This window comes from Mixophyes fleayi, chromosome 2, assembly GCF_038048845.1.
Source record: "Mixophyes fleayi isolate aMixFle1 chromosome 2, aMixFle1.hap1, whole genome shotgun sequence".
NCBI lineage: Eukaryota > Metazoa > Chordata > Amphibia > Anura > Limnodynastidae > Mixophyes > Mixophyes fleayi.
Genome location: NC_134403.1, coordinates 128166467 through 128181594, shown reverse-complemented (window position 1 = coordinate 128181594; position 15128 = coordinate 128166467). Strand labels below are relative to the sequence as shown.

At 41.3% G+C, this 15128-nt stretch overlaps 1 protein-coding gene across 1 annotated transcript in view; it reads left to right on the top strand.

The window, feature by feature from the left end:
- CLYBL (citramalyl-CoA lyase) overlaps positions 1 to 15128 on the top strand; it is a 293486-nt gene that overhangs the window by 135868 nt on the left and 142490 nt on the right. The window contains exon 2 of the mRNA XM_075198047.1: positions 9606 to 9804. Within this exon, the coding sequence (XP_075054148.1) occupies positions 9606 to 9804 (199 nt within the window). The remainder of the gene's footprint in view (positions 1 to 9605; positions 9805 to 15128) is intronic.

Below are 15128 nucleotides of genomic sequence, written 5' to 3'. Positions count from 1 at the left end.
CATCTGGGAAAGATAAGACTATCCTGGAAATGAAATAAGCCCAAGAATTTATAGAAGTCCGCTTTTAAAAGTAGACAGATAAAATTGGCAGGCTAATTGGTTCTTATCTGGGGTGAGATTGTAACCACTGTTGTATCTATGTCTTAGATATTGCAGCTACATTTAGGTCTTATCCATGACTAGTGAGTCCAACATTCAAACATAGTCATTTAAAAAGTATGTCTTTGTATTTTATCATGCATGTACTTATTAATCACTAACATTACTGCTTGACCTAGTACTAATTATTTATCATAAAGCTAAATATGAATAATAACAAACAAGAAAACAACAAATTCAGACTCAAAAGTATTTATAAAATTATATAATCTTATTTCAGTAGAAATCCATTCTTAGATTAATAGATAAGCAGTCATGTAAATGAGATTAAAGCTTAGTGTATTGGACATGGTATATAGCTCTGGATTAACTACATGACAGGTACCTCTAGATTCCTTTAAAATTATATTTTTTGTGTGTACTGTTCCAATATACAGGGTGATTCAAAAGTCGCAGTACACCCTTTTATTTCAAAAACTCTACAGGAATTGGGCCGATTTCAAGATGGCGCCCATGTTTGGTACAAACCGTAAAAGATAGACCACGTCACCCATACCTTACTGGAGTATTCAGGTTTCCCAATTTCCTGTAGAGTTTTTGAAATAAAAGGGTGTACTGCGACTTTTGAATCACCCTGTACACAAAAATAAACTTTAAGAATTGATATTTATCAGTATATTGGTACAACAATATATGAGAAAATTTGAAGGGGTTTAAAGCTTTTTTTTAATTATTCCATGCTGCTTATCATATGGGAGCATTTGTTGGTGCTTGACACAGATTGTCTAAATAACTCTAAAACTTCCCAAAAAACAATTGCACCTTTTTATGCACCATAAGTTGGTTAACATTAATGTTACCAACAGTTCCTTATTACCTGGAACTTTAAATTTTGGGAGGAATGGTACTTTGTCTCCTACAGGACAATCAGATCTGACTCCAGGATAAAAGTAAAAAATAAAACAAATTAGCTGCTGGTGGAGGGTAAACCTCCAGTAAAATAGACTTGTAGTAATAGTGGAGAAAGAAATGCAAAAACAGCTATGCTTATCTCTGGGAGTCACATATTCCAAACAGAGAGCCACATCATGATTAGCAGAGAAAAGTTGCTTATGCAGTAGTATGTTCTACCTGTTCAGGCTCTCGTCTCCTGCCACCACCAGTACGTTACACGTTTTAAAATGCAATTCACAAGTAACTAGCAAACATTAATGTGATACTAGGTTGACTGGATAGGTCCTATTTGCATTCTGGCTTGCAGTTTGCCTTTAATTCAAATGAGTGTCTACAGTTTGAGTGGGTCACCTGCGAGAAAGGGCATGGAGTGGCAGATAGATAGGCTATTGGTGGTGGCATTGCTAGCCTGACATTTGTTCCTGTGTTGATCTTGGCCATCCTTTGAGTGGAAAATAATTTGCCTCTTAAAATGTTCTAGGGTGGCTTTGTCTCCTCCAATGACCCTACTAGGTGGAGCAACAGCCTTTGCAGTATGGTGGGACACCTGCAACGTCAAGTTGAGAAGGAGCCAGATGGTCCCAGACTAGAACAGAGATGTTGTCTAAACACAGAGCTGAGCTCTGGGAGATATTTATCCTACCTGCATAATTCCCTATCATTGTGTTTTGAAGGACCACCTCTCCATAGAGGGGTGAAGAGGTAAAACATGCTACATTTATGAAGGGCGGGGGATTGATGCAGTGGCTTTAGGTCAATAGAGTATGTGGGGTAATTATTTTCAGTGAGAATTGTTCTAATTAAAAGCTGTTGGGTGTCTGATGTGAATTCTGTGCAAGCCAAGTTATATTATACAAACTGACTTTCTAGAGCTTGCGTTGTCGTCTGATTAGCAGTACCACCCTGTGTTTGTCTTCTGAATAAAACCAAAAATATTGCATATCTTCCCTGGCTCACCTGTTATTTGTTTTTTAAGCTTGTCATGTGGCTGGGTGCAGCAGTGCCTTCACTAGCGCCTTTTGGGATATTTTGCTTATATAGGTGTCAGTGATGTAAATAAAAAGACAAATATTGACTGGCTGTACAACCGCGAAATAAATGTCATTTAGCTGCTCTTGGCCAATGGGGATGTATTGTTAGGCAGAATACTAGTGTGTTGTTCAATGTTTCTATAAAGCTCAGTCAAACCCGTGGTGAAGTTAATTTTCTTTCTTTGTAGAATATATGTATACTTATACGGTGTAAGAGCAATTGATGGCATTCTCAGTAGTTTTCAGCACCACTGCTATACCGCTGACCGCCACTTTGATTAACTTGGGATTTTTTGACAATTCATTGTGGAGCTTTTCTGTAAAACTACACCAAACCTACACTGAAAATACAGCACTTGTTCCTTCTGAGATATTCCTCAGTGGAATTCTAAACATTCTACAACAGTTGATCAGCAGGGGGCCACCCTAATATAAATAATGCTGGATATGTGGAGAAAGTGAGAATTTGCTGTTGGCTGCAATAAAAAATTTCCACAGAAGGCGAATATTCTCACTATATGTTTGGCTAAATTCTACATACATTTCTTTTGACATACTGAATTGTATATGAGGTACTGTGAAATGTCAGCATAATACATAATATAGTAACATAGTGATACTCGGCTGCCATGGCAATATCAGCCTGGAGCGGTAATAGTAACATACCACGTCATTGGGCCAGTCTCCATCATTCTGCGCATGCATTAGCTGGCTCATACCTGCACAAAGAAATTGAAAGAATTAAAAAAAAAAATATATATATATAATTTGTTTTTTTTTAAAGTACACAAAGAAAGATAAACAACATTATATACAATACCTAGTTTAGATTATATAAAATGTTATTTTTTTTTTATATACCTTAAAAAACTTTATTTACTTTAATAATGAAATTAATACTATTTAAACACTACTGCATGAACAAAATGTTTATTCTGATGACGCCATCCTTAGATACTTGTTAAATAGGGAACACTTAAATATCGGATGGGATATCAACAATTATAACGCATGGTTTCACTGGCAATAAGGCTCTTTGCCCTTTCATATATAGGTTCCTTGGTCTTAGAGAAAAAAAGTGCATGAAAAGATAAAAATGTTGTATTTCGACCGTAGGCTCAGTGTCATTTTACAGAAAATGGGAATTGTCACAAAGTCATGTGAAAATTCATCCTGGAGTAGGGCAGTAGGTGAAACACATGTAATGTCTTCACAAAAAGAAAAGACTAAGACCAGCCACCTGTGCTGAAGAGTGTTGCAGTATTTAAGACAAATAGGCTGCTTTGCTTATCATACATGCCTTCTTCATGAACAAGTTTTTCTAGCATCATTATGGTAGATGAAGACACCTTAGTTGGCGCTGTCTGAAATTCCTGTTTCTTTGTGTTGCACAATTATGAAGAAAAGTGATTTGGTACAGACATATTATTTCTCTGTATGCTTGCAGAGTTTAAGATGCAACTATTGTCACCCATTCAGTATCTTTACTTTCACCACAGCACTGCTCAGAGTGCTGGCGTTGAGATGGAGGGTGTTAGGAACTCCCAAGTCATTACAGTGAAACTCGGAAACTACTCTGAAGGCCAGGTGTTCGCTGGAGCCCCTAGTGGTGGGGACAGACTGGGCTGTGGGCCGACCAAGGGTCGAGTAACGTATACTGACTTAAAGGAGTTCCCAGAAGTGGAGTGATTGGTGGACTGTAGTATAAGAAGAATCCTAGGTCAAAAAGGTCACAGGCACAGATGCAATATCCAAGGGCAAGCGAAGGGTCAAACTCACAGGCAGAGAAGCAAAATCCGAATTCCAGGCAAAAGGTCAAGGTCAGAAGAGAAGGGTCACAGGTCCAATAACAAGCAGGGGTCAAAACACGGGTAGTCAAATCCAAGGTAACAGGAACCAAAATGGATAGCACAAGCAGGCAGCAGAACTGAGGACAGAACGCTATAACCGGCAATGAGGCAGCAGACCTCATTGCCTTAAATACCAATACAGACCAATCAGTAGTTGGATACACAGCTGCAGGCTAATTACTCATACAGAACAGGGCCAATCAGGGCTTGTCCCTGAAATACACAGATGCAGGCTAATGCCTGTAATATCAGCCCACAGCCTGCCTGTCATGCGCATGCACCCGCCTACCGCCGGGACGCAGCGCTATAGTAGAGGCGTCCGGCCGTTGCCTTGGTGACGGCCGGACAGGAAGAGGAAATGACGTCCCGTTCGTCATGGTGACGGCCGGGATGCCAGGGCACGTGGGAAGCGAGCCGCGGCGGCTGTGATTACCGCCGCGGCTCGTGACAATACCCCCCCCCCCTTGAGGAGGGGTTAAGGAACCCCGACACCCAGGTTTAGTGGGAAATTTCCTGAAAAATTCTTTAATGAGTCTCCCAGCATGGAGACGCCTCCACGGTATCCAGCATCGCTCCTCAGGACCATAACCCTTCCAGTGCACCAGGAACTGAACTTGGCCTTGGACCCTCCTTGAGTCAAGGATTCTTTCAATGACATATTCCTTGTCTCCATTCACATCCAAAGGCTGAGGCCTGCTAGAGGAAGGCTGACTGAATCTGCTGGGAGCAGCGACTTTCTTCAGAAGCGAACAATGGAATGTCGAGGGTATTTTTAAAGATGGTGGGAGTTTCAGCCTGAAAGCCACTGGATTTACCTTTTGCTCAATTGAAAATGGTCCAATGTATCGGAGCCCCAGTTTCTTGCAAGGTTGCCTCAACTTGATGTTCCGTGTGGACAACCAAACCCGATCTCCCACCTTCAGAGAACATGGCACACGATGGCGGTCAGTGAAAGTCTTGGATTTTTGAGAGGCTTGACCCAGTGCAGAGTGCACCTTTTTCCAGATAGATCTCAACCTGGCAGTAAAAGCAGGTGTTCCAGAATCCCCACTGGGAACAGCAGTAGAGAAAGAGTTGGACTTCGGATGAAATCCGAGGTTGCAGAAGAACGGGGATGTGTGTATTGTGGAATGGCAGGAATTGTTGTATGCGAATTCCGCCCAGGGCAAGAGAGAGGACCAGTTATCGTGAAATTTTGAAACATAGATGCGTAAAAACTGTTCCAAGGACTGGTTGGTTCTTTCTGTCTGTCCATTCGACTGTGGGTGATACGCTGAGGACAGACTGATAGTGATCCCAATGGACTTACAAAAAGATCTCCAGAATCGTGCAATAAACTGAGATCCTCTGTCCGAGACGATATCTTCAGAAAGACCATGGAGACGAAAGATGTGGGTCAGGAACAAGGTAGCCAAAGTCCTGGCATCCGGTAGTTTCGGTAAGGATATAAAATGTGCCATCTTACTGAATCGGTCCACGACTACCCAAATGGTGTTATGGCCTGCAGATACTGGAAGGTCAACAATAAAATCCATCGAAAGATGGGACCAAGGTCTGCTTGGAGCAGGAAAGGGTAGTAGTAGACCAGCAGGACGGTTCCTAGCCGATTTGTTTCTAGCACACTCAGGACAGGCACGAACGTAAGTCTCCACATCATCCGATAAGGTAGGCCACCAAAGCCAGTGAGAAAGGATTTCAATAGTCCTACGAATTCCCGGATGACCAGCAGAGCGGTTGTTGTGACCCTCTATGAGGACTGGTTTCCTTAGATGAACCGGGACAAATAACTTGTTTAGAGGTGTCTGAACAGGAGCAATTTTCTGGAAGTGTTTGATAGTGGCTCCCAGATCCTGGGTGAGTCCGAGATGAATTGAAGTGATAGGAATAATAGACTGCGAGTCAGGAGTTTGAGGATGCTGAGCCAAAAAACTTCGGGACAAAGAATCAGCCTTAATATTTTTTCCACCTGGACGAAATGTGATGATGAACCTAAATCTGGTGAAGAATAGGGCCCAGCGAGCCTGCCTGGGATTCAGAGTTTTTGCAGTCTGAATATATTGGAGGTTTTTATGGTCTGTGAAGATGGTAATGGTGTGTGCAGCCCCTTCCAACCAATGTCGCCATTCCTCCAATGCCAACTTAACAGCCAATAGTTCACGGTTTCCAACGTCATAATTACATTCCGCTGGCAGAAAAATGCAAAAGGATGTAGCTTTTTACTCTGTGAGTCTTTCTGAGAGAGAATAGCACCAGCACCGACATCCGAAGCATCCACCTCCACAATAAACGGAAGTCCTGGGTCAGGGTGTCTAAGGACTGGGGCGGAAATGAATGCAGTTTTGAGAGCTGAAAAACTCGCCAGTGCTTCTGCGGACCACTCCGCTGGGTTTGCTCCTTTTCGAGTGAGGGCAGTGATAGGAGCCACTAACGAGGAGAATGAGCCAATAAACCTTCGGTAATAATTGGCGAAGCCAAGGAATCTTGGGATCGCCTTCAAGTTAGTAGGTAGGACCCAATCCTGAATTGCCTGCACCTTGGCGGGATCCATAGCGAATCCTGATGAAGAGATGATATAACCCAGGAATGCCACTGTGGACACCTCGAATTCGCATTTCTCCCGTTTTGCGTACAGATGATGTTCACGCAATCTCAATAAAACCTGGCGGACGTGCTGACGATGCTGAGATAGGGATTAAGAATAAATTAAGATGTCATCCAAATAAACAACGACTGTTTTTCCCAAGAACTCACGTAATGCATCGTTAATCAGATCCTGAAAGACTGCCGGAGCGTTGCACAAACCGAATGGCATTACGAGATATTCGTAATGTCCCGAGTGGGTATTAAAGGCAGTCTTCTACTCATCCCCCTTCTTGATTCGGATAAGATTGTAGGCCCCTCGGAGGTCAATTTTAGAGAATACAGTAGCTGTTTTTAATTGATCAAACAGAACAGAGATCAAGGGTAATGGATACATGTTCTTAATCGTGATGCTATTTAGTCCACGGAAATTGAAGCAAGGCCTCAGGCTGCCATCTTTTTTAGAAACGAAAAAACAACCTGCGCCAACCGGGGACTTAGAAGGGCGGATGAACCCTTTCTCCAGGTTTTCATTTACGTATGATTCCATGGCCTGTGTTTCAGGAAGGGATAGTGAATATAAACGCCCTTTGGGCAACTTAGAACCGGGTACCAATTCAATGGCGCAGTCGTATTCCCGGTGTGGTGGAAGTGAATCAGCTTTCTTCTTGCAAAAGACATCACTGAAGTCCTGGTAGGGTACCCGCAACAATTCTGGACTAGGCTGTATAATTCTAAGAGGCAAGGTCAAGCAGGACGTAGAGCACCCAGGACTCCAACGGACAATCTCCCCTGTTTTCCAATCAATAAGGGGGTTATGACTGCGAAGCCATGGATACCCCAATATCAAAGGAGCAGAGGGACAAGAGATGAGATAAAAGGAGAGCTCCTCCGTATGGAGGACTCCTACAGACAACTGAACCATTGGAGTCCTGGCGAGAATCCTTCCCCCAGGCAAGGGGTTACCATCCAAACCACATGTGGTGATGCTTGATCCTAACCTGATATGTGGAATATCAAGTGTCTGAGCCAAATGTATATCCAGAAAATTACCAGCCGCACCACTGTCAAGAAAAGCTTTCAGGTCCATGGATATCTCACGGAAAGTTAGACGTCCAGGAACTAATAAGGAATTGTCTGAAGAGGTAATCTGAAGACCCAAGCGCACCTCTTCACCTGCACTTAGGCTTTGGAGTTTCCCGGCTTGCTGGGACATGAACGGACTAAGTGGCCTGGTTGACCACAATACATACACAAACCTAGTGAGCGTCTTCTGGAGCGCTCCTCCGGAGGCAAGCGATAAGCGCCCAATTGCATAGGTTCAGAGGAATCGGGCAAAGTGTTATCGGAGCTTGTGAAAAGGTCCATCGGAGCAGCGGACTCCCGTTCAGCCTTTTTCTCTCTGATCCGACGATCAATTTTTATGACAAGTTGCATCAAGTTCTCCAGTGTGTCGGATATCGGATACTGAACTAAGGAATCCTTAATCTGCTCAGTAAGTCCTAAGCGAAATTGGCTTCGCAATGCTGGGTCGTTCCAGGCGCTATCAGAGGACCATCGCCGAAATTCCACACAGTACTCTTCCGCTGAGCGACGTCCTTGCCTTAGCGTACGGAGATGAGCCTCAGCTGAGGCTACCCTGTCCGGGTCATCGTACAATAACCCCAGAGCTTGAAAAAAGGCATCCACAGACTGTAAGGCTGGACTTGTGGAAGGCAAGGAGAAGGCCCAAGACTGAGGGTCGCCCTGGAGTAATAAGATGATGATCCCTACCCTCTGCTGTTCGGAACCAGAGGAACGGGGTTTCAGACGAAATACACAGATGCAGGCTAATGCCTGTAATATCAGCCCACAGCCTGCCTGTCATGCGCATGCGCCCGCCTACCGCCGGGACGCAGCGCTATAGTAGAGGCGTCCGGCCGTTGCCTTGGTGACGGCCGGGCAGGAAAAGGAAATGACGTCCTGGTCGTCATGGTGACGGCCGAGACGCCAGGGCGCACGGGAAGCGAGCCGCGGCGGCTGTGAGTACCGCCACGGCTCGTGACAGAGGGTCAATATTCCTCAACTTCTTACCTGTGATGTTACTGTGGCTACAGCTAATCAATGTTGGTAATGGATTGGGAATGTGACGCTTGGCTCTGATGTCACAGCCCAGCACCACACTCCCAAGAAGAGAAGCTCCACACATTGGGGAGATTAAATTCAGCGCAATGTGTCCATGGAGACACATTGCGCCAATGTTATGGCAGGAATCTCCACTAATTTTTCCTCACATCCCATAGTGGTGTAGTGATGTCCGCTTGGCTTATCGCCAGCAATTAAAACTCCCTCATTCCGTGGTGAAGGAAATTTCCTGGGAAGAGAGATGCACAGGGTGCACACGCTGGCCCTGAACAATGCAGATTATGGGATATCAAGGAAAGACATTGTGCTGATAACATTAATTTTTTCATTTACTGCTTATTGCACATAGAAAAAAATACTCTTAGCCGCTATTAAACATTAATTTATCGCTGTGGAAGCTGAGGGATACTTTGCTGGCAATGTGAAAAATATATATTAATAAATAAAATATAGTATTTTTTATATATAAAAATAAAAGGTATATATAAGTTATATTATGTCTATAACCACCCGTCCCAGAAAATAAATAATATTTGTTTTCTTAGGGTGCAGTAATAGCCCCATTCATTTTAAAAAGCACTTTTTTCTGTTATGACAAACCTACTTGTACCATGTAGACTCTACCAAGCAAAAGGATCATGCAGAATATTCCCAGCGGGTGCCGGTGGGGGTATCCCAATAATAGACTGGGTGAAGTGAAACCAAGCCATTTCTGTCTGTAAATACTATCTGCACTAACAATATACAGCTGTTAAGCTGTGAGGTAGCAATACTAACCACTGCTCCATCTTACCGCCATGTTCTACTACAACAATGTATTTGTATCAGAATTATAACAATATTGTCAATACCTGAACTGATATTTTATGTGGTTTTTTTTTTACTGTTGGATAGCAGGGATTTTAAACATGTTTTACTTTTTATTGTGGGTCTTTAAGTTTAATGTAATGTATCTATTTAATTTCAGAAAGTCTTCTCTATTTACAAGTGGTTTCGCAAAGATACCAAATAGCGACTCTCCAGTTCGAGTTTTTCATAAGTACGTCCCTCGCAGAGCTGTACTATACATACCTGGAAATGATGAAAGGAAAATAAAAAAAATTTCCTCTCTCAGCGTTGACTGTGCAGTGCTAGACTGTGAAGATGGAGTTGCCATCAATAAAAAGGTAAGGAGTTAATTATTTGCGCAAACATTGTTATTGCACAAACGTTGTTATTGCACAAACGTTGTTATTGCACAAACGTTGGTTACTATTGGATCTGAATTGTTTATCCTAGTGTTCTTCATCAAATAACACTCACTTCAGAAAATTTGCAGAGACAGACTTTTTGAAGAAGACTATTACCTACTGCATTTTTAATTTATCTTAAATCGGGTTGAGTACGGTAATGCGGCTCCCTCAAATCCGACAACACTTACCCTGACATCGATTATCCGAACTTCTCATCTCCGACAGAGCGTTAAATCCGACTGTTCAAAAAGCAGCACTGTGTCGAATGCGACGAATGAACATGCTAAGAAGCCTAAATGACGTCACTTTCAAGGACGACAATAGTATTTCTGGTGTTAAAGAGCTTATGCCAGGAGGCGCCGCCTGTAAAAAAGTAAAGGCTAAAAATTACTAAAACACAATGTACAGGCGGCGCCTCCTGGCATGAGCCCTTTAACACCAGAAATACTATTGTCGTCCTTGAAAGTGACGTCATTTAGGCTTCCTGGCATGTTCATTCGTTGCATTGGATACAGTGCTGCTTTTTGAACAGTCGGATTTAACGCTCTGTCGGGGATGAGAAGTTCGGAGGTAAGTGTTGTCGAGTTTGTGGCAGTCGCTGCAATGACTACCACCGCTTAAATCATAGAATGCAGTTTCACATATTTTCAGTTAAGCATACAGTACAGTTCCAGGCCTTTAAAATAATCAAATACATACTTAAATAGCAATTTATAAGCAGGTGGCAGTATACACTTCTAGTATTTGTGAGAATATCATGCATCAAGTGCTATGAATAATGGTTGTTTCAGATACAGACATGGACAAATTTGTTGGTACCCTTACAGCTCATTGAAACAATGCTTCATTCTCCTGAGAAGTGATGAAATTAAAAGCTATTGCCTCATGTAAACCTGCATGACTTTGGTATGTCATAGAATAAAGCAAAGAAACAGTGAAAAGACATAAATTGCTTATTCTCCAAACATATTCTCAAATTGGTTGGACAGATTTGATGGTACCCCTTAGAAAAGATTAAAAATAATTAGATTATAGTGCTATTTCAAACTAATTGTTTTCTTTTCTTTAAAAACTTTATTTATAGTTTTTAGTATTCAATAAACAAATATTCCACATGAACACAAGCGGGCAAACACAAATGATACCTTGAAAGTTACATGAGGAAATTACACCAATCTCAGATGGAGCAGATACATATTATACAAAGGTGGATATATGATACCAGCCGAGAGCAGATAAACAGTTTGAGTGAGGCATACAATAGTATATAGGTGTAAGCAATAATTAAGGGGAGAGGGGGAAGAATGGAGGGGAGGAGATGATGAGACCAAACCTGGAACCCTTGGTGACCGGTGGCCAGCTGGACCGGTGTATCAAATATTATCCTACCTAATAGTGATAAGAGAATAGAATTTGGCCTACCCAACTCTGTTCATAATAAGAGAGTTGAAATATTCTGAGCTTCTCCAGGCAGCGAGACCGACCAGAGGGGCCATTGTAAATTAATCACCCCAAATTTGGGAGAATTTGGGAGTTTTCTTATTTAAGTATGCTGACATTTTTTCCATAGGTGCCAAAAAACAGACTTTATTGAGGAGTTGTTGTCTTGAGGGAAGATCTGCATTTTTCCCATGCTTCGCAACTAGGCATCTGGCAGCATTAAGGTTCTGAACAGACAATTAATCTGGGTGCTTATCCAGGATCTCGATAGGAAAATTCAGGAGAAAGGACCATGTCCATTTGGAAACTTGGACCGTAGTGCCCTCACTGATCAGAGCGGCTACATCTTCCAAGAAGGAAACGATTTTTGGGCAAGTCCAACAGATGTGGAGAAAGGATCCCTGTTCCCCACAGCCCCTCCAACATAAGTCGGAAGTGAACTCATAGATCTTTTTCAGCTGGGTAGCAACCAGGTACCAGTGGTAATAGATTTTATATGCATTTTGCTTAACAAGAGAGGAAATGTAAGTCTTGGAAACCCTTTCCTTAATTGTTGCTCAAGTGTCCTCCTCCGGGGCACTGCCGAAATCGGCCTCACACAGCAATTCATGAATGGGGGTGTAAGATTGTTTGTAGGATGTGAGCGTATTGTATTGGTTGGAAATTATACCCCGTTGCAGGGGAGAATTAACACATAGAGATTTCAGGGGAGTTAAAGGTCTCGTAATATCAGGCTTAGGGAGGTTATAGTGTCTCGCTTGAAGGTAAGCAAATGGGCTAATGTTTGGGAAGTCAAATTTCTCTTGCAACAGTGACATAGGGATACATTGATCAGCGTGTAAAATGTCTCCCACCTATCTGATACCCCTCTGCCGCCAGCCCCTAAACCGAGAGAGGCATTGCCCAGGAATGAAGGCAAGGATGTCCCAAAGAGATGATATGGGGAGAGATTGGAGGTAGTCTCAAAGTGGAGCTTACAGTAGTCCCATATCAGACAGGTGAAGAGAGCAACTAATTGCTTTCTTGACTTATAATCACACATATCCCAATCTTCTAATCAGTCATTCAGCCTATTTAAATGGATAAAAGTAGTCACTCTGCTGTTTGCTATCAATGTGTGCACCACACTGAACATAGACCAGAAAAAGCAAAGGAGAGCGTTGTCTGAGAAAATCAGAAAGAAAATTATAGACAAGCATGTTAAAGGTAAAGGCTATAAGACAATTTCCAAGCAAATTGATGTTCTTTGACTACAGCTGCAAATATTAAGAAGTTTAAAGTCCTTGGGACTGTAGGCAACCTCTCTGGACGCAGCCACAATAGGAAAATCGACCCCGGATTAAACAGAAGAATAGTGAGAGTGGTAGAAAAAAAGCCAAAGGAAAACTTCCAAAGAGATTCAGGCTGAACTCCAAAGTCAACGAACATTAGTGTCTGATCGCACCATCCAATACTTTTTGAGCGACAGTGGACTCCATGGAAGCAGTCCCAGGAGGACTCAACTTTTGAAAGAACAGCAAAAAAAAGCCAGACTGGTATTTTCTAAAATGCATATTGACAAGCCACAATGCTTCTGGGAGAATGTTCTTTGGACAAATGAATCAAATCTGGAGCATTTTGGTAAATCATATCAGTTCTGTGTACACAGATGAAAAAATTAAACTTTCGTAGAAAAGAACACCATAAATACTGTGAAACATGAAGGAGGCTTGGGTATGTTGGCTGCGTCTGGCACAGGGTGTCTTGAATCTGCGCAGGATACAATTAAATCTTAAGACTATCAGGGCATTCTGGAACAAAACATACATCCTAGTGTCAGAAAGCTCTAATTCAGTCACAGGTCAACAAGATAATGACCCTAAACACACAGCTAAAAGCACCCAAGAATGGATATGAACAACATATTGAACTACTCTGAAGTGGCTTTCTATGAGCCCTGATTTGAATCCTATCCAACACCTATGGGAGGAGCTGAGTCATGCAATCTGTAGAAGTCACCCATCAAACCTGAGACAGCTCAGGAAGAGTGGACCAAACTACCTGTTGACAAGTGCAGAAGTCTCATTGAGAGCTACAGAAATTACCTGATTGCAGCAATTACCACTAAAGGTTGTGCAACAAAATATTTGCTTAAGGATCCCATCATTTTTGTCCATGTCATTTTCATTTGTTTTATTATTTTAAATATTTTTTTGAATCAACATTCAAATGAAAGTCTGATTTCCATTAAATATGGAAGAGACAATGATGGATATCAATTACTTTTGTCAGTTTCAAGTTATTTTAGAGAAAAATATGGATTCTTCTATTTTCATGGAAGGATACCAACAAATTTGTCCACATGTGTATGTGTATCAGCATAAATGGTGTTATTAAGAGGATTCAGGGAAAGAAATATAGTTACATATCTGTTTATTGTCTATTTGCATTTCTGTACAACAAACTAAAACCGTTAAATGGCTCATCCAGGTATGTGGCTTAATGAGGCAAACTGAGGCCAAGCTCTCAGGCAACAAATTGTAGAGAGCAACAGAAATGTAATGATTTTAAAACCTGTTTATTTTACTACCGCAAAAGTAAATTACTGCTTTCTACCTTGTTGACAGATCTAATGATGAGTAAATTGATAATGTTTTTTTAAAGTGTATGATATAAGTATACACTATTATGGTAGTTTTTGTAAGAGATCGGAAGGGCTCTTTTTCCGATAACTACTTTAGGCAGCATGATCATTACACATACTCATCAAGCACATTATCAAAAATCTCTGAATTGCATACCACATAAAATACACAAAGAAGGGAGCCATCTAACATATATAAATTGTTCATATGGGTAGTGATTAAAACTGAAGTACAGGCAAAAATGGTGTCTGCATTGGGATGAAATCTGTATTGAGCATTGCAGTCAATGCATTTTTTTTTTTAAAACTGATGTGTTCTGTGAATTGAAACAGTGTTTCTCTTTGAATACAGTATGTGAGTACAGTAACATTTGATGGCATCAAAATGCTTGAACTACACTGTTCAAAACTACCCACATGACACTATAAAGAATCAAAAGGGGCATTTGTCCAGGTCCCACCTGGCCTGGGGGAGAGGGACCATTAGACTGTCTAGTAATGGACCCTGGACAGGGACTGCCTGCTAGCAGTATGTGAAAGGAATTCTCCTGTACTTCACAATGGTTTGCAGAATATTGACACAATTTAAGTATGATGGAACTAAGTAATTCCAAAGAACTACAGCATTTTATTTTGGATATACTACTCACTCTTTTTAAATACTTGCATGATAATTTCACAATCCTTTTTATAAACAAGTTACTACTGAAGCAGCGAGCAGTATTTGTAGGCAAACCCATGAGAAAAATAATTTGTTATTGAGCTGCTGATCAGGCATGAAAAATAATTTTATGTAGGCTGAGCGCCATATGTGTATACACAACTTTTATCTCAAATATTGTTACTTCTGACAACTCATGACACTATTACCTATATATCTGTGAAAGTGATTAGTTGTTCTTTTATATAAGGTAAATTGCATTTTTATTTTTGTGGTCCTTTAACATAGAGCTGTAGAATAATTTTCCTTCTCAGTTCTTTTTATTTGCTTGGTAAAAGGCTTAGTTTTCATGGTTGTATATTTTTTTCCTCATTTTTAAATTTTAGTTGGTATTTTATCTAAAAAAAAATGTATTTTAAGTTCTCATTTATTGAAATATAATGATGGTAAACATGTGTGAAAGACCACTAAAATAGGATAGAATTATTTTGCAAATAGATCTTTGTATTTTAAGTAGTTATTTGCCAGACCAGC